The sequence below is a fragment of the Tripterygium wilfordii genome, chromosome 18 (assembly GCF_013401445.1).
Source record: "Tripterygium wilfordii isolate XIE 37 chromosome 18, ASM1340144v1, whole genome shotgun sequence".
Lineage (NCBI taxonomy): Eukaryota > Viridiplantae > Streptophyta > Magnoliopsida > Celastrales > Celastraceae > Tripterygium > Tripterygium wilfordii.
In genome coordinates this window covers 9,405,966-9,423,463 of record NC_052249.1, presented here as the reverse complement: position 1 = coordinate 9,423,463, position 17,498 = coordinate 9,405,966, and the positions used below count along the sequence as shown (strand labels likewise).

The 17,498-nt window shown below is 38.6% G+C and overlaps 5 protein-coding genes across 8 annotated transcripts; 3 read left to right on the top strand and 2 right to left on the bottom strand.

Annotated features, from left to right (window-relative positions):
* The first annotated feature begins 2,749 nt into the window (after positions 1 to 2,749).
* LOC119984627 (purine permease 3-like) lies at positions 2,750 to 5,997 on the top strand. Of its 4 annotated transcripts, none has more exons than XM_038828669.1 (4): positions 2,750 to 2,794; positions 3,194 to 3,265; positions 4,501 to 5,278; positions 5,624 to 5,997. In XM_038828669.1, the coding sequence occupies exons 2-4, from the start codon at positions 3,261 to 3,263 to the stop codon at positions 5,933 to 5,935; spliced, it is 1,095 nt and encodes a 364-aa protein (XP_038684597.1). In that variant the 5' UTR covers positions 2,750 to 2,794; positions 3,194 to 3,260; the 3' UTR covers positions 5,936 to 5,997. The 4 variants fall into 4 exon arrangements, with proteins under 4 accessions (XP_038684597.1, XP_038684596.1, XP_038684594.1 ...); XM_038828668.1 differs by having other exon boundaries at positions 2,767 to 2,794; positions 3,186 to 3,265; XM_038828667.1 differs by lacking the exon at positions 2,750 to 2,794 and adding an exon at positions 3,028 to 3,110.
* Positions 5,998 to 6,267: 270 nt separating this feature from the next.
* Positions 6,268 to 9,426, top strand: LOC119983539 (pentatricopeptide repeat-containing protein At5g09450, mitochondrial). Its single transcript, XM_038827200.1, has 3 exons — positions 6,268 to 6,405; positions 6,607 to 6,910; positions 7,966 to 9,426. The coding sequence occupies exons 1-3, from the start codon at positions 6,371 to 6,373 to the stop codon at positions 8,887 to 8,889; spliced, it is 1,263 nt and encodes a 420-aa protein (XP_038683128.1). The 5' UTR covers positions 6,268 to 6,370; the 3' UTR covers positions 8,890 to 9,426.
* A 397-nt stretch (positions 9,427 to 9,823) lies between these two features.
* On the top strand, positions 9,824 to 11,682 carry LOC119984872. Its single transcript, XM_038829011.1, has 2 exons — positions 9,824 to 11,083; positions 11,190 to 11,682. Exons 1-2 carry the CDS (start codon positions 10,001 to 10,003, stop codon positions 11,595 to 11,597), a joined length of 1,491 nt encoding a protein of 496 aa, XP_038684939.1. The 5' UTR covers positions 9,824 to 10,000; the 3' UTR covers positions 11,598 to 11,682.
* A 643-nt stretch (positions 11,683 to 12,325) lies between these two features.
* On the bottom strand, positions 12,326 to 14,331 carry LOC119984882 (probable glycosyltransferase At3g42180). The gene is made up of 4 exons (XM_038829026.1): positions 13,351 to 14,331; positions 12,999 to 13,264; positions 12,728 to 12,885; positions 12,326 to 12,611 (listed from the first exon to the last, which is right to left on the bottom strand). The coding sequence occupies exons 2-4, from the start codon at positions 13,081 to 13,083 to the stop codon at positions 12,468 to 12,470; spliced, it is 387 nt and encodes a 128-aa protein (XP_038684954.1). The 5' UTR covers positions 13,084 to 13,264; positions 13,351 to 14,331; the 3' UTR covers positions 12,326 to 12,467.
* LOC119983453 (probable glycosyltransferase At5g03795) lies at positions 13,199 to 14,560 on the bottom strand. The gene is made up of 4 exons (XM_038827129.1): positions 14,450 to 14,560; positions 14,077 to 14,364; positions 13,377 to 13,625; positions 13,199 to 13,264 (listed from the first exon to the last, which is right to left on the bottom strand). Exons 1-4 carry the CDS (start codon positions 14,558 to 14,560, stop codon positions 13,199 to 13,201), a joined length of 714 nt encoding a protein of 237 aa, XP_038683057.1.
* Between the last annotated feature and the right edge of the window lie 2,938 nt (positions 14,561 to 17,498).

Below are 17,498 nucleotides of genomic sequence, written 5' to 3'. Positions count from 1 at the left end.
GATCAACTCAACATTAAGATGAATGTTTATGATCAACTGATATGCCTTACCGAGCAGTCGAGAAGTTGGACCAATTTTGCACGTCATTACCCGTGTTTTTTTTTATTTTTTTTATTTTTTAAGAAAAAATCCATTTTATATTTTCATGTGATTTTCTGTTCTTTCTATTTTCCAAAAGTGGATAACTGAACATGTTTTTGGGATTGTTCTCTGTTTGTTGAAAAATAAAAACATGAAAACAGTTATACCAAATAGACCCTAAGAGTTTAATCTACTTGAGTAGTCGGGTTGGTGGTAAGCCGGCCATGATTATGGTAAAAACAAAATCGGAGAAAATCGAAAAACCGGCTGATTTTATTTTATTTTTAAAAATAATACATATGCAGTAAAAATCAACAAACTCACAATTGACCTTACAAACACAAATGGTTGTGACTATTATAAAAAATACTAGGTACACACTCATCGTTGTCCTTGATAGAGAAGCTAAGGTCATTATTTGTTCTGCCTGTTTGGCACAGCAGAAGTGGCAGTGGATCCGCTAACGGATCCGCTTCCGCCTTCCGCTGTGCAGCCAGCGGATCCGCTGGTGCAAAAGGAGCTTCTTTTGCGTTTCCGCTGTGCTGCAGCTTTTTGGCGTGGGTCCCATGCCAAAAAGCTACAGTTTTTTTTTTCTTTTTAATTTTTTATTATTTAATGATTTAAATATAAGTATATTTTAATAAAAAATATAAATTAATTAAAAATACAATAAATGTAACAAAATTTATTTGATTAAATAAAAAATAAAATAAACGTAAGTTTAATTAATTTGATTAATTAAAAAATACTTAAAATTAATTTTAAATATTTAATTTAATTTGATTAACTAAATTAATACTTAAAATTAATTTTAATAAGAATTATATTTATTAGATTAATTTTGATAAAAAAATAAAAATTAATATTATAGTACTTTATTTCAACAATTTTTCCGCTAGCGTCAGTTTTTAGTTCACCAAACACTTCACAGCATATTTCACAGCTTAAAGCTCAGCATATTTTTCACAGCATTTCCGTTAGCATTGAAAATCAAGATTTCCGCTGTGCCAAACGGAGTCGTTGTTTCCAAGGAAATCCATGCGAGCTTCTTGAGAACGATGAGGACACACGAATGACGTCGGGAGGATTCTGGAGATCAAGAATCGGATACCAGAGATAGGTTGCAATTCAGGTTTGGAGTGGGGTGTATTAATCTTAAACTTAGAAAAATAAATGGTCAAAGGTAAATTGATCAAAATTAGGGTGTAATTGATAAAAATTGAGTTTTTTTTTGGTTTTTTAGCATCCGTACATTTTTTTATTGAGTATTTGTCCCCCGTTTGTAATTTATTAAGGAACTAGCACCTTGCCGCTGTTACAAACAACAACACCTATTTGTCTTTAGTGGTGCCGTTGTTACAAACAACGGCTTCTATTTGTTTTTAGTGGTGTCGCTGTTACAAACCGCGACACCTTTTTGTTTTAATAAAAGCCGCTTCTTTAAACAACGACTTCAATTCAATTACGAAGGACTTGTTTTTATCAACGGCGACACACTAATGCCGCTATTGCAAACCGTGACACACATTTAAAATAAAATCGTGCAGCCAGTGACATTAGGACTTCATTTTAAACATAATCATTTAGCAGCCGAGCCGCACACCCACACTCCATCGTTGACTGCTAGTTCCAACCTCCCCACCGCTATCGTCGATCGCTACTCCACCTCCGGACGTCCATCTCCGCACTTCCAGCTCTACCTCGGTAATATGATGAAGTACGACAATTTTAAGTTGTATGCATGCTCTAGAGAGCTATGGTTTTCCTGCTTTTGCTTGTGCAATTTGGTTCTAAGTAGTACTAATGATCCCTACCCCTACCCTTTTAGCATGAACTCCATGGTTCATCTTATGATATTTGAAATTACTGTCAATTTTATGGCATGGTACGTCCCGTGAGAATCTTCAAGTGGTGGGCTTCCTTCGCGATGATGGTTTTGTGTTTGACGTCTTCTGATTTACTGCGGATTGAAAAGTGTAGAGTGTGGACCTCCATTTGAAAGGGCCTGTGCCCTCCCAATACACGCACAGCATGAAGCCATCAAAAACCACATAACAGTGGAGGTGGCGAAATTTTGTCCGATTCGAATGATTGAATTTGTCCAATCTGTTCACAATTGAGACATTGCTTGGGATTCCTTGATGCCTCCGTGGTGAACAGCGACATCATCTTGGATTCTCGAAAGCCGCTACTGCCAAAAGCGGCACCCTTATGCTGCTATTGGGATATGGGGTGTCGTTGTTCAGATCTCACTGAACAGCGACACCTGTCCTGTCCACTAAGCCTATGTTTGTAACAACGGCACCACTAAAAACAAATAGGTGTCGTTGTTAGCCGCTGTTTGTAACAGCGGTAAGGTGCTAGTTTCTTAATAAATTATAAAAGGGAGACAAATATCTAATAAAAAAATGTACGAATGTTAAAACCAAAAAAAACTCACAAAAATTGGGGTGTAAATAAAATTGACCGTTAAAAAAACACGAAAAGGTAAACAATATATCCATGTCTCTTCCGGGCGATAAAATCTGTTAATTGGATTGGATTGAGAAAGAAACATCTCTCCATATATGGAAATCAGTGACCTAACAAATATTTATATATAATGGGATATGCGTTGTTTTTTCTGCAACAACCAAATCAGTGACTCTCTGTTTGCCTTGTCTTGACTTTTGGCTGTCTGCATCGTCACATACTGTGCTCACACTTTTTTGAGGTAAGTTTTTTTTTTTTTTTTTTTAATCCAAGTGTTGTTTGGTTTTGCTAATGATGTGGGGGGTTATTTGATTTTATCTGGGTAAGGCTACATTCTGAGATTCTTGAATGACTATTTGTGTTTTTCATGAGGTAAGGAATCAATGGAACTGTGAGAAAAGGACAGGACGGTTTGGGTGGCGGCACTACCACCCCTTGACGATATGAACCGCACAAGTCTGAATATTTTTTTTTTCATCTTTTGGGTTTCTCTTATGGAGGACCATCCAATTTGCTGGGTGTAATCATGCCCTCTCCACTCTGAATTGGCTTTTTAGGTTATATAAATAGTTGCTTTTGTGGGTGTAATTATATGTTCGTATATCATCCTATTCTGGTTGGGTTGATGTTAGCCTTTCAGGTCTTCTTCAATTACGGTGAGCGGCTATCTTGGAAATCTCCGGGGATATATTCAATTCATGCCCTGAATGAGGTTAGTTTTGATAACAATTTAGTGTAATTAATAGTTTTGTATTGCGTAATTGATTATTACTATCATAGAATGCTTCCTACATTAGAGTGACAGACAATGTCATTTGAATATTTTCTCGAGTGGTTATTGATTGAGCCTAGAGTAAACCAGTCAATGTGATCAGTACGCCAATCCGGTTGCGTTGCAGGGAAAAAAAATTGAATTACTATGTTCTTTGTTTAGCAGTTCTTTTCAAGTGTCATTAGATATTTCAAGAACAAGTTTATGTAGTTTTCCTTTAGGCATTTTTTTTATAAGACTGGTAAGATTTCATCAGTTGTTAGAAGAATGCAAACTGCTCTTTGACATCTAGAGCAATGGATATGCTATCACTTCTTGACATTTAGTCGGAAAAGCGGAGAGAAAGACACCTTGATTTAGTTGACGCATTTTGCAGCAATAAAACAAAACACCTGGCAGCACCATAGCTTTATACCTTGTGAATAAATTGCTGACTGCAGAAGCGGTTGTAGAGCACCAGCAAGCCTTGTTTCAGTACTAGTCTCCTTGCCATTTCAGCATCTTTATCTTTGCAAACCTTGATAACCGGCAACAGGCAATTTAACTTCCAGGATTCTTGACACGCAGCCTGAATTATTATAGGCACCGTCCTTTAACAGTTCATTTCAAGGATATTTTCCTCATTTAGTTTTACAGAAGCACTGGAGACTAGATATTTTGTATTGGTGGAACCACAATTAGTCTAAGTGGTTGGTCTTGCATGATCAACATGAGGACGTAAATTCAAATCCCTCTTCCCCCAAAGAATTTGACTGTAGGAAAAAGAAGATATCTTGTATTATTCAAGGCGACAAAGTTCAATCTAAAGGGAGGTTAGAATCGGTTGATGCCACAATTCCACTTCTCCATTCAGTAAGACTCCTTTAACCATCAATCATCATTGATTTTTGCCACAAAACTAGACTTCAATCTCATAGCAGTATAATCCATAAGCAACTATCTTTTTTTTTTTGTTGGTTTGAAGTTAACATTTAAGTGCACATTATTTGATTACCTGGTGGATGGAGGAGATGCTCAAGAAAGGACGGTAATAAGATTTCTAGCGTTGAAGTTTTTCCTGTAGCTTTGGTGATGCCTTTTTAATTACATGACTAACTTATGTGTCCAATGTGTTTAATTCTGCAGAATTCGTGATATATTAGGACGCGTTAATGTTTCAATTTTTTTATTTACAGTTCTTCTGAGAGGGTAGACAATAGTTTCGCAAGGATGGAAACTGCTACCATTAACAACCAGGTACCATACGAAGAGCAGAAGATGAGCAAAACCCTGAAGAGATCCCTGCTCTTACTGAACTGCATATTATTGGGAATCGGCAATTGCTGTGCTCCACTGATGTCGCGGCTCTACTTCTTGAAAGGTGGTAAAGGAGTTTGGTTATCAAGCTTTCTGGAAACTGCTGGTTGGCCATTTATATTATTTCCTCTCTTTGTTTCCTACGTGTATCGCCGAAGCAAGGAAGGTCCAGGGACCAAGATATTTTATATACAACCCCGCTTGTTCCTGCCTTGTTCCATTCTTGGTATTCTCACCGGCTTGGATGATTATCTATATGCGTTTGGTGTTGCTCGCATTCCTGTCTCTACCTCAGCTCTTTTGATTTCTACGCAATTGGCCTTCACTGCTGGGTTTGCCTTTCTCTTGGTCAGGCAAAAATTTACTTCTTTTGGGATCAATGCGATTTTCTTGATGACACTTGGAGGAATAGTGCTAGCACTTCATACTAGTGGCGATCGCCCTAATAATGAGTCCAAAACACAGTATTTCATGGGGTTTTTTACGACACTTGGAGCTTCAGCTCTTTATGGATTTGTGCTACCAGCAATTGAGCTAACATATAAGAAAGCAAAGCAGACGATTACTTATACTTTAGTTATGGAGATGCAGTTGATTATGTCATTCTTCGCCACTGCATTCTGTGCTGTCGGGCTGCTTGCAAACCATGAATTCCCGGTCTGTTCCTCTCTCACTATATTACCGCACTACATGCATTCATGCACACAAATCCACATAGGCTGAGGTTGGAGACTTGGAGTTGCTTACTTTTACATAGTTGTGCACACGTCTTTCTGCAAAGCAGTGTGAAATCTATACGGGTAGAAATGAGCAACACCAAACTCAAATCTCAGGCTATATTCAAACACATTGTGTACAATTGCTTAGCATTCCAGTTTCCTTTGAATCTGTTAACCTAACGAGTCAAGTGATTGCACAGCATTGGACTTTTTTTTTTTCTGGTTTGTCCGGTTCACATGGATGATGATGAAAAAAACTCTGCTTTCTTGTTAATTGATGTAGAAAATTCCAAGGGAAGCAAAGGTGTTCCAGCTGGGGGAAGCAAGTTATTATGGGGTGATCATAGGCTGCGCGTTGTTATGGCAATGTTTCTTCATGGGTGCAGTTGGTGTCATTTCCTGTGCATCCTCGCTACTCTCTGGTGTTCTAATTGCTGCTTTGCTGCCTGTAACAGAGATTTTAGCTGTGTTGATATTCAGTGAAAAATTTCAGGTAGAAAAAGGGATTGCTCTTGCTTTATCTGTGTGGGGCTTCATTTCTTACTTCTACGGCGAGGTCGAAGAGAAGAAGAAGAAGAATCGTTCTCCAGAATGAACCGCTGGGAATACATTCATTCTGCATTAGCCTTATGGGGATAGACAGACAATTAAAAGAGTCGCTTCACCCCTTTCGTTGAGCTGTACTCATAATTGTTACGCAATAAGGTCATCAAAATTAAACTTGAAAGGATCAATCCATATTTTTTGAACGAATTAATTTATATAAAATATTCTTATACAATTTTTTTTATATCAAAAACATTTGTAATAATTCGTGAATAATTAATTAATTTATTTATATAATACCTATGACATATGGTATCTACTGTGCATAAAAAATATCCAAAAATAAATTTTATTGCCTCATTGGAAAATTAAATAAATTATATTTCTTCCGGGGTAGCATCAGGCTTATCATCAGACCCCAAAATCAGGGCAGTCCAACGCAGACAACAAAGAAGTTTCAGAGCTCGGCGAGCAGTCCTTGATCATGGCTTCGCGTTCTCTGTTCCTCACTCTCAGGCGGTAATTGAACTTTCACCCTTGATTGCTCTCCCTTTATACCCTCCGTTTTCCGTTTGGATAGCGAGAAAACTCAGGAAAAAAAAACCTGAAATGTAATTGAAAAAAGGAACTAACTTTGAACATGAACTTTCTCCATGTTCAGCTATCAGATAGTCTGGAATAGCTACTTTGTTCCTAAACTAATACTCTTTTGCATCCCAGGATATGCAGAATCAGCAACACCAGCGACACTAACAACATTCAGTATCTATCGGCCTTTGAGGGAGGGACTGTGCGTAGATGTCTTTCTACGGATGCAGGGAGGAGCGAAATCGAGGATGAGGAAGCAATTTTTATGGAGAAAGATGATTTGAGAAGCAGAATCTTCAGGTTGAGGCTACCTAAGCGAAGCGCCAGCAATGTGATCCAGAGATGGGTCAGCGAAGGGAAGCCAGTGACGATCTTCGAGCTCCGTCAGATATCCAAGGATCTCCGGAAGTCTCAGCGTTACAAGCACGCTCTCGAGGTTTGGTTTCAGTTGAACCCTCTTGTTCAATTTCTGTTTTGTGCCCGGAGAATTTCCGTTTTCTGTGTTTGGTTTTTCAGGCAATGGTGGAATGGAATACCTTGCTATGGCTCAAGCTTTGTAATTGTTCATCACACTTTGCTGATAGTCTGATTTATGCCTAAAAATAGATTAGGCCTAATGGTTCAAAAAGTACTTATATGGCTAAAGAATCACATATTCTTGATAAAAACCAGAACTTGAGTAAAAGAGAAGTTATTAGACATTAATTATTAGGGTAGATATTTGTGCCTTGGGAATCCCGCTGTCCATCTCTTGCTTTGCTTCGAAGAATTTCTCCTTTAAAATAGTATACTGGTAATTGGTTTCAAGGGTGAGGTCTAGGTGTCCAGCATCATGGTGGTGTTCTCTTTGAATGTGTCCCTTACCAAGCTAATGCTTCTTAAGGGGTTATTTAAATAAACCTGTTGTGTCAATCCAAACCACGTGGAGGAAGCTTTCCTTGCACATCAGTGGCTTACCTCAAGTGTCCTATACCGGTGAATTCAACACCAGGTTTTGATAATGAAGGCCAAGCGTATAATTGATAGCGTTTGTGTGGTATGTTGAATATTGGGGCACATGACGATGATCCTTACTGAAACCTGTTAGCATTTATAAATACATTTTTTCATGAGTTCCCCGGTTCTCATGTGGTTTGGTCTCAACCTGAGTGGCCTAATACTGGGAAGATGTCTTTGAAAAGACTCCTGGAATCTTGGCACTGATCTCATACCCTAGGATATGTGCATGTTGTCTGAGTGAGTATGAATAGAATACCGATATTTGGCTGTTTATCATCATGTATGCATTCATTTCTTCATTTGAATACTTCTTAGATGATTGAAAAAGTGCAAACCGTTATATCAGATTTCTGTGTAAAACTTGCCAAATTTTATGCATAGTTTCTTTTGCTCAGTGTTCAAAGTCTTTCTTAAATCTTCCTCAATTAATTTGTTCAATTCAATGTTCTAGATTTGGTTAGATTCAGTTTTGTAATTGGTACAAGCTTGCAGATATCAGAGTGGATGGTTTCTCATGAAGAATTCGAGGTGTCAGATTCAGATTATGCAGTCCGTATTGACTTGATGACGAAAGTTTTTGGTATTGATGCTGCTGAACGCTACTTTGAAGGTCTACCCCTCACAGCAAAAACCAGTGAAACCTACACAGCTCTTCTCCACTCGTATGCCAGGGCAAAACTGACAGAAAAGGCTGAGGAGCTTTATGAGAGAATTAAGGGTTTAGACATTTCCTTTAGTGCTCTTACATACAATGAGATGATGACTTTATATATGTCAATGGGGCAGGTGGAGAAGGTTCCTTCAGTTGTTGAAGAGCTGAAACGGCAGAAGGTTGCCCCAGATATGTTCACCTACAATCTATGGATAAGTTCATGTGCTGCAACTTTGAACATTGATGAAGTGAGAAGGATTCTAGATGAAATGAGTAATGACTCTGGTTCTGATGAAAGTTGGGCAAGATACATCAACCTAGCCAATATATATGTCACTGCAGGTCATCTTGTGAATGCAGAGTCCAACACTATGATTGGAGCTGGAGCTGAGAAAAGTATCACCCAAAGAGAATGGATATCATATGACTTCCTTATTATTTTGTACACAGGATTAGGAAACAAGGATAAGATTGATCAGATATGGCAGTCCTTGAGAATGACTAAACAGAAGATGACTAGCAGAAACTTCATTTGTATTCTTTCTTCATATTTGATTCTTGGTCATATGAAAGAAGTGGAAGATGTTATTGATCAATGGAATCAATCTACTACAACTGAGTTTGAGATATCAGCCTGTAATAGGCTTTTGGATGCTTTTAGAGCCATTGGGTTGACAGAAGAAGCCAACAACTTCCACATGATTCTGATTCAGAGGAACTACATCCCAGACAGTGAATTGAAGACAGACCATGCCATACTGTGACAAAGAAACTAGTGAGTGAGAACACTTAGACTGTGTTTGGGTGCCCTCCAGAGAAAATAATAACATTTGGAATTTTGCAGTTGCAGGGCTTGCAGCACTTGTTGGCTAATTTGAAACATCTAGCTAATCTGTTATGGTGTTATTGATGCTCTTCAACTTCGAAGGCTGCTTTCTTGAGACTTGAACTCCACCTTTTCTCAAGGTTTTGATTTCTTTATGTGATCTCAACTGAAATTGTTCGGCCACGCACTTCCTTAGTGGTCAAATGCTGATTTTACAGTTTTGAAAAAGATGAAGACAATGCCTAACTTAGATTCTATGGAAAGAAATAACTGCTTGTTTTTCTGCTTTATGGTATATTTTATTGATTCTGAGAGTGGTCAAGGAGACAAGGAATGCCTTTACGCCTCGTCTGCTTATGCTTAGCCTTAATAAATGGCTGGGGTTGTAATGGCTTTTACTTGCCAAACAGAAGTTGTGTTGTGGTTTCCCCAAGCAATGAATCTGCTGTCAACATTCAATTTTTTTTCCTCCCTATTCCTCCTATGTCGAGATGCGTGTATGATAGAGATTTCTATTAATCTTGCTTTTATTATGCTATAAGCATGAGCAGGGGTGCTTTCCCATTTTAAAATGCCAAGAATACTGAGATTTGAATTCTTATTTGACTTTGGATGCCTCTTTGCTTGAAGTTGAAGAAGCCTTTGAGTAGGATCCCAAAGCTCACTGTTTTGAAGTTTTAACTTGACACTTATTTCAGAAGTAACCTAGACTTTCATATTGTGTTCTCCTCTTATGGTGCATGTGACATATGCAGATAAAGCTCAAGTTTTTATTATTAACTTCTTTTGAGTTAGGCATAAACTATGATAAATCCAGACACAGGATTGACTCTGAACATACATATATGTATACAGAAACAGCTCAAGTATAGGGCCCTGAAATCCTGTAATACTTAAATTTTTTTTTCCTGAAATTTTTCTTGGGGTTGTGATTTGCGTGAAGATCTGATTTCCTCGTGATAATTCCTCACTTTCCATGTGAGAGAGGTGGTCAATTGGCTCATTATCATAGGCTCTGAGCCACCCTTCTCTGTTGATCATCACCAACCATGACCAAATCACCTCCAGAGAGAATTAGACCCGGTAGCCCCATTACTCATCAGAAATACATCAAGAAAACCACCATCTCCCTCTCCTCTTGCTTCTCTCCTAAACTCTCTATCCTCCTCTTAACCACCTGTGCAATCCTCTTCTTTCTCTACCAAATCCAATCTCTCCACTCTTCTTCTCCTGCCTTTCCACCTTCATGGTCTCTCATCCACACTCTCTCCAACTCCACCTGCTCACAGAACAGCCATCAAGACCCCCTCCTCCGATCAATGACAGAAAAGCTCCGAGAATCTGTCACATTCCTCCCGCTCAAAGACCTCCGTTACGCAGACAAAGCACATCAGGGTCACACATGGTTCATGAGCTCCATGTATGACACTCACATGGAAGGTGAGGTTCAATACCAGCAGTTCCCATCTGAAGACTCAAAAAGTCGGTTACTATGCCTCAAAGGGCGCGACAACCATGATGGTTCATGGAACTACTACGCGCTAGCCTGGCCTGATACCCTCCCTGTCAATGCTACTCTCATGAAGGGATTAACATTTGTGTCATACAATCACTACAACTATGAAAACATCTGGCATGGGTTATCTGCTATGGTTCCATTTGTTGCTTGGCACGCGAGAAACAACTGCGCTCTGCCTTCCAGGTGGGTTTTGTACCACTGGGGGGAGCTCCGGCACAGAATGGGGACATGGTTAAGGACCTTAATGGAGGCAACCTTCGATCGAACGCCATATATAGAGACATTTGAGGGTATTGAGGACAATGATGAGCCAGTTTGCTTTGAGAAGGCTGTGGTGATGAGACACAATGAAGGAGGGATGTCAAGGGATAGAAGAATTGAAGTCTATGATATTATGAGATGCAAAGCTAGGGTGTACTGCAATGTAAGCAAGGAGGAGGATCATGCTGAGAAGGGGAAGACAGTGATTGGGATGACACTGTTTATGAGGACAGGGCCGAGATCGTTCAAGAACGAGACGGCAGTGACTGAGATCTTTGGAAGAGAGTGTGCTAAGGTAGAGGGTTGCCGGTTGATGATGGCTTACTCCAACAATCTCACATTCTGCGATCAGGTTTGTCTGAAATATTGACCACATTGAGTTCAAGAATAATTTACACTAATTAGCTAATATATGGTGAATAATTAACATGTCATATGAAAAAATAAATTCTATGTAGGTGAAGATAATGAGCTTGACAGACATTCTAATATCCCCACATGGTGCACAACTCACAAATATGTTCCTGATGGACAAGAACAGCAGTGTCATGGAGTTCTTCCCTAAAGGATGGCTTAAACTGGCTGGTGTAGGCCAATACGTCTACCATTGGATCGCTAGCTGGTCCGGTATGATACATGAAGGGGCGTGGCGAGACCCGGATGGGGAAACCTGCCCCTACCCAGATTCTGATCCCCGGTGCATGTCAATATACAAAAGTGGCAGAATTGGATTCAATGAGACTTATTTTAGTGAATGGGCAAGAGATGTACTCAATGAGGTTAAAGCAAGAAAGCTGGAGGCTGCACCAGCTCAGCATAGTGCTTCTGCTGCTACCATTCCTAATATTGGTTGTGGTTGTAGCTAAATTATTACTCTTTTGAAACACTACTTTCAGCTTACTAAATACTTTTTTAACCTTAAATTTCTTCTTAATTTGCGCTATAAATGCGGCTTAAAACCATTGTCTACAGTTCTTTATTTAGAATAACAACTTATTTACAGCTGTTAATTTGTTATATATATGTGTATGTGGGTATATCTATATACACCAACTAATTTACTCATTCTTAGATTAGAAAGCAAAGAGGCTGGCCTGGTAACTGCTCATCTACGTCCTTTAGCGCGTCTATGCCTCACCAAAAGTTTTGGGTCGGCTACACCAGTCTATGAGAACATCACTGGGAATCTGATAAGAACCAGCCTTCCAACACATTATATCAAGGGCCCAACCCCCACCCACGCATGGGCTGGGCTGTTCCCAGAGGCCCAACAGGCCCCCAAGCCAAATACCCTGGGCCCAATCCCCTTTAGCAAACCCTTGGTACAATGTGAAGGCCACTTAGTCACCTATAAATTGCATCCTCATGCCCACATCTTCCGATGTGGTACTTATCAGAATCCAAAAGCCTCAGCGATAGTCTCGCTTAGACTCATGTTCATAAGTTTGACAAAGTTTTATGCTGGCTGCCAACCGACCGCAACCCTCCTCCTTTATTCGGGCTTGGGACCGGCTATAAAATAATGGAACGGGAAAATTTTTGTTGGTTAAGGAAAAATAACAATCACTTTTATAGAACAGAAGCTTTCATGTCAAAAAATAATGTCAAAATGAACAAAGAGTGGAACAAATTCTATCTACTAACTGAGATTCCCTAGCATCCAATTTCATCAGCTAAAGAAAACATAACCATTTGTTATTCTGAATCAAAAAGACAAAACTGATACTAAGTTGTGCTCATCTTTGTTTTTGCGAAATGTATACAAGTCCAGAGTTATCAAAAAAAGACAGTGCAAGGTGGCGCGACCAGAGCTCATACATTATCATATGGAAGACATCATATCTTTTTGAAGGTGAGTTCCACTGGAAGTGCCTTTGAACCTGACAACATAAGAAAAACAAAAAAGCAAGCTCAGCATAGACACAAACTTTGGCATGCTTGAAAAGTCCTTTTCCTTTTATTTCCGTAGCTAAAATGCTACAACATACTTATTCACCTTGAGTATGTTGTTACGCAGTTCACTGAATTTCGAATCCGATATGGCTTCAAGGATTTGCTTAACCTGATGAGCCTTATCCTTATTGATTATTACTGAAAATTTTGTCCAATCAAGGATGTCGTTGAAAGGCAATTCATAGCTGTCATACAAGATCACTGCAGAAAGGAAGCCTATAGGTGTCAGTAATGAGGAAGTTCAGCAATAGGAAGAACAGAACTCAATTATGGCGAAAATTAGAAATTGTTCCACTTAAGAGGAGCCCTCTTACCAGGAACACATCCGTATTGGATTGAGTCTGTTATGCAGATTCTGGTGAGATGAGATGAGCCATCACAAATGCAATACTGGGACATTTTGAATTTCTCTTGGTCAGCATGATTGTCCGTAGCACCTGCACTTTTGCGACAAGCCCAGAACGCGAGTGTTGTCGTGCAATATACGCAAGGTAAATGTTGTGTAGACCATATTCTAGCGATACGGATGCACTGTGCAGTAAGGGTACTCGTTAATTAGGTACAATGCAGACATTTTTTCCTGGCAAAAAAAAAAAAAAGAAAAAAGAATTGCATATACTAATTCAATCAAGAAGATGTGAAAAGTGTTTGATCAAATAGAGGTACCTGTGGTGTAAGTCATTACCACCCACTGGAGAAACATATGGCAGTCTTATCTGGGGGAGGGTTATATGGTGGTGCTTGCGGTGTATGTCATGTCCGGAATCATAACTTGCTGAACACAAGGCTGCTATTGAATCATTCAGTGGAACTCTTTCAGATAGTCTTGCCCCAGTGTCATGGCAAGTCACAAAAAAGTGATCGAGACCTTTAGTTCGATTCCAGTAAGGGTACTCGTTAATTAGGTACCAAACATAATTCTCACCATTAGCGTAAACTCCCTGCATACAAGGAGGACGAAAGTTAGAGATCAATCCATGCAGCATTATATCTCTGAAAAGGAGATTGATATTCATTTCTTTCATCTTGATATTTTTTTCAAATTGCTCCCTCTCTTAAGTCTCAAGTTTCGTAGTTTCAACCATTCTTGAGCAGAAAAATAAAGGAAGGAAACCTTGTTTTTCATCTTGGCATTTTGTCAAATATGAGGTCTTCATAACTCACGACCCCTAAATCTTCTTCTGTGGATATTTAATTTTTCACATGCTTCTACAATAACGGCGATTACACTGTAATTCTTACATCTGATACAGGAATTACTACAGAAATGTTTCAAGAAGCAACATCCCCAGTTGTATAAAAACACAATCCAAAGAAGAGTGGTAAGGATCAGATACATTAATTTCTTTAACTATCACAAAAAATCGCTTCTTGTAACAAAAGAAATCGTACCTTGCCAAGAATTTGGAACCAAGTAAGGGGAATGAAAAACATGTTGGCCTCGCTTTCATCACATGTAGCAAATCTGTCAGCGACTAAGAGACTGTAGTGGAAGAACAATTCACTGGAAAACATCCCGTGAATGTTCCTCTCATTATAATAAAAAATCTCTTCGTCTTTCTTTGGGTACACGAAGATCTTGAAATGCTCCTCCATTAGAGCGTAATTATGCAAGAAGACGTCTGGGTACAGGAAGACTTCGTCAAAAATTTCAGAATCTTGAACTGGGTTGATCAGCTTCTTTGATCAGAAAGAGAATTGGAATCAATTGATGAATGAATGAACATGAAAGAAAGTGAAATAGAGAAATAAAAAGTGAAGGCGCCTGATCATCAGTGGAGGCAATGCGAGGCGGACGAGAAGGGTAGAAGCGAATTGCAAACATAGGGATTAGAACAGCAACAGCGAGGATGATGAATTGCAGATGGAACCCCATTTTCTCGGGAAAATGAGTTTTGCAGAGGGGAGAAATACAGAGGAAGCGAGTCAAAGCAGGTCATCAGCGAGAGTGTGTGTGTTGCGGAGGGCCAAATGACGGTTTTTGTTAGTTATTTCTGGTAGTTGTGCCACGTCATCGTATATCGCAATATTACTCGGAAAGAAAGGGGAAAAAAAACCCTAAGGTGTATTAAAACGCAGTCGTTTTCATGCGTAGCTAAACATCTCGTCTCGTTCGACGCCCGCCTTATGCACAAATTTGAAAGTACCAGAACCTCTGCCACTGAGCTCTCCCTCCATGGTCGCATCGTGGCTTTGGTTCGCTCACTCGTTGCGATCTCTGCCTACACGACGGTGAGGACTCCGATTTCTTCTATTCTTGATGTTTGATTATGGAACTTCAGTTTTAGATAAACATCAGTATATTCCATTTATTCTGCTAGTCAATTTTGTAATTTCGAGCGTGTATTGTCTGGGTTTGAAATCAATTCTCGACTTCTCGTGGTTCTGGTTTATTTGTGTTTAAATGATTATTTGAAGTGGTACAAGTAATTTAAATGAAAATGAATGTTTCTTCTTTCTTGTGATAGTTGAAGAAAACTAGCTACAGTTTCTGGATTTATTGGTTTATGATATTTGGGGAAATTTTATTTTATTTTTCCAGATTTTTGTAGGAATTACGTTATATATCTATTCTTTGCATCATTAGGGTTTGTAGTGTATGTCCTGATGTTATCATTTAGGGTTTATTGATCATTTAGGCACTGTACATGTGCTCACAAAGTAGTAACACTCAGCATACATCAGAGAAACACCGACTAATCCCACTGTAGTCCAGGATTAAGTTCAAAATTTAACCACCACACACCCTTACTGGAATTGAACTCAAGCTGCTTATCACATTTCTTGACTTGCCGCACCAATGTTGGAAATTGATGTTTTCCACTGATTTCTCTTAAGTCGGAGAATGTCATCCAACAGATCGTTAAACTCTTCATATCATGCTAAGAGAAATTTCCTTGCATATTGAAAGTGCTTCAGAGAAGAACAAAACATGATAGGCAAGGCAGTCCATTAGATAAAACTAAAGGACATGTGGCATGTGAAGACAAATTCCATACACCTAAGTATGTCATCTGCAATGGGGTATTGGGGTATCTCAAGGATGGCAAACCAGTATAACAGTTGCTAAGAAAATTATTTTGCATATGTTTCAGGACTTCACTTGAGAATTCTTCGGAGAATGAGGCAGAGTAGGCAAGGGGGTTCATTATATGAAGCCAAATTCCATAGTCCTAAAGACTGAATCTGCAATTGAATATTTCACGTCAATAGAATATGTGTGACAGACTCTATCCATTATGTGTTCCTGGTAAGAGGATTTCTCGTATACTAGTTGAGGAGAGCCATTTCTGATTTTTTCTCCCCAGAAATTTAGTTCTGCTTTTCATATAATTGAATATTCTTATTACTGATTTACTTGCTGTATACATGCACATGCATCTGCTATTGTTCAATCAGTCTCTTGTAGGCTTCTAATAGAGCTCTTTGGTGATATGATCACAGAAATTTTATCTAATAACCAGAGAGGAGAATGATTGTCGGGTTAACTAAATTCTTGGAGACATAACTGATGAGAAATTCCTAGAAATGCATAACAACACAGTCAAGGTATGTTGTTCTTAAATTTTTATTTTATCAGTCAAAGAGTCCTTGTTCGGGTCAAATGCCTTTGTTCCTGCTTCACATACCATAATTGATGAGAAATTCCTAGAAAAATTAGTTAGTTTAGTACGATATATATTTACAGGCTGTATTAGTTATCTTCACTTGAAATTCACATACCATTATTACTGACTTGGATTATATCAAATTTATCTTTTTCTATAATTACATAATGAAATCATTTTTAACAAAGATTTATTGATTTTACTATATTTGCAGGCTGTATTACCATTTACCAGTATGACTTGAATTCTAAATTTATTATAAAATCCTATGATGATATATATGTATATTTTTCTTATCTATTACTTGGATCCTAATTAATGCATAGATCTTATCCACTAATATCTAATTAATCAACTACAGACTATAATCCCATTATTGTTTGGATTAGTAACTATATGTTTATAAATACCTATCTCCCCATGCCAGCATCAAAAATTATTTTGTAGGCTTGTTTTCTCTTTCGATCATAATTTTCCTGTTTTTCCCAAACCAACTTTTCTTTCTTTCTTTCTTGTTCTTGCTCTCGCAAGTCAATTAAGCATGGTTGATTACAGTGATTTTAGTGAAGTCATTCATGTTGGGTATCGATTCTGTCCAACACCACAAGAGTTGATCACTTGCCATCCCAAAGGTGATAAACAAAACGTCACAACCATACTCTCCCATAAAAGATTGTGATGTTTATTATGAAGAGCACATATGGAGGAAGGAGTGTGGAGAATATAATGGAGTTTTTCCTCGAAATACTCGTTATTACTTCACCAACTTGAAGTCCATGACATTGAATGGAAGACGCAAGAATAGGGAAACTCCTTGCAGTGTTTGGAAGTCAGAGAAAGATGCAAAGATTATAGCAAGTGAAAACAAACTACACATTGGGTCTGTTCGTAGCTTTTCGTACAAGCTAAAGAAGGAGAACGAGAACATGAAGGGGATCAAAGGGAGGAGCTGGAGTATGCAGGAGTATCGTCTTGATGGCGAACACATAAAAGTTGCAGCGAGCTCCACTCTTGTGTTGTGCGAAGTCAGGGAGATTAAAAGGACAAAGAAGAATAATGAGGCTGATGAAGAACATGATCAATAGTAGTCCTAGCTAGTAATAGTACTACTGTTAATTTGCTAATTTGCAACCGTTAATTTTTTATGTTCTGTAGATGACCTTAATTCAATTATTTGTTAAAATATATACTCAAATGATCTTAGCT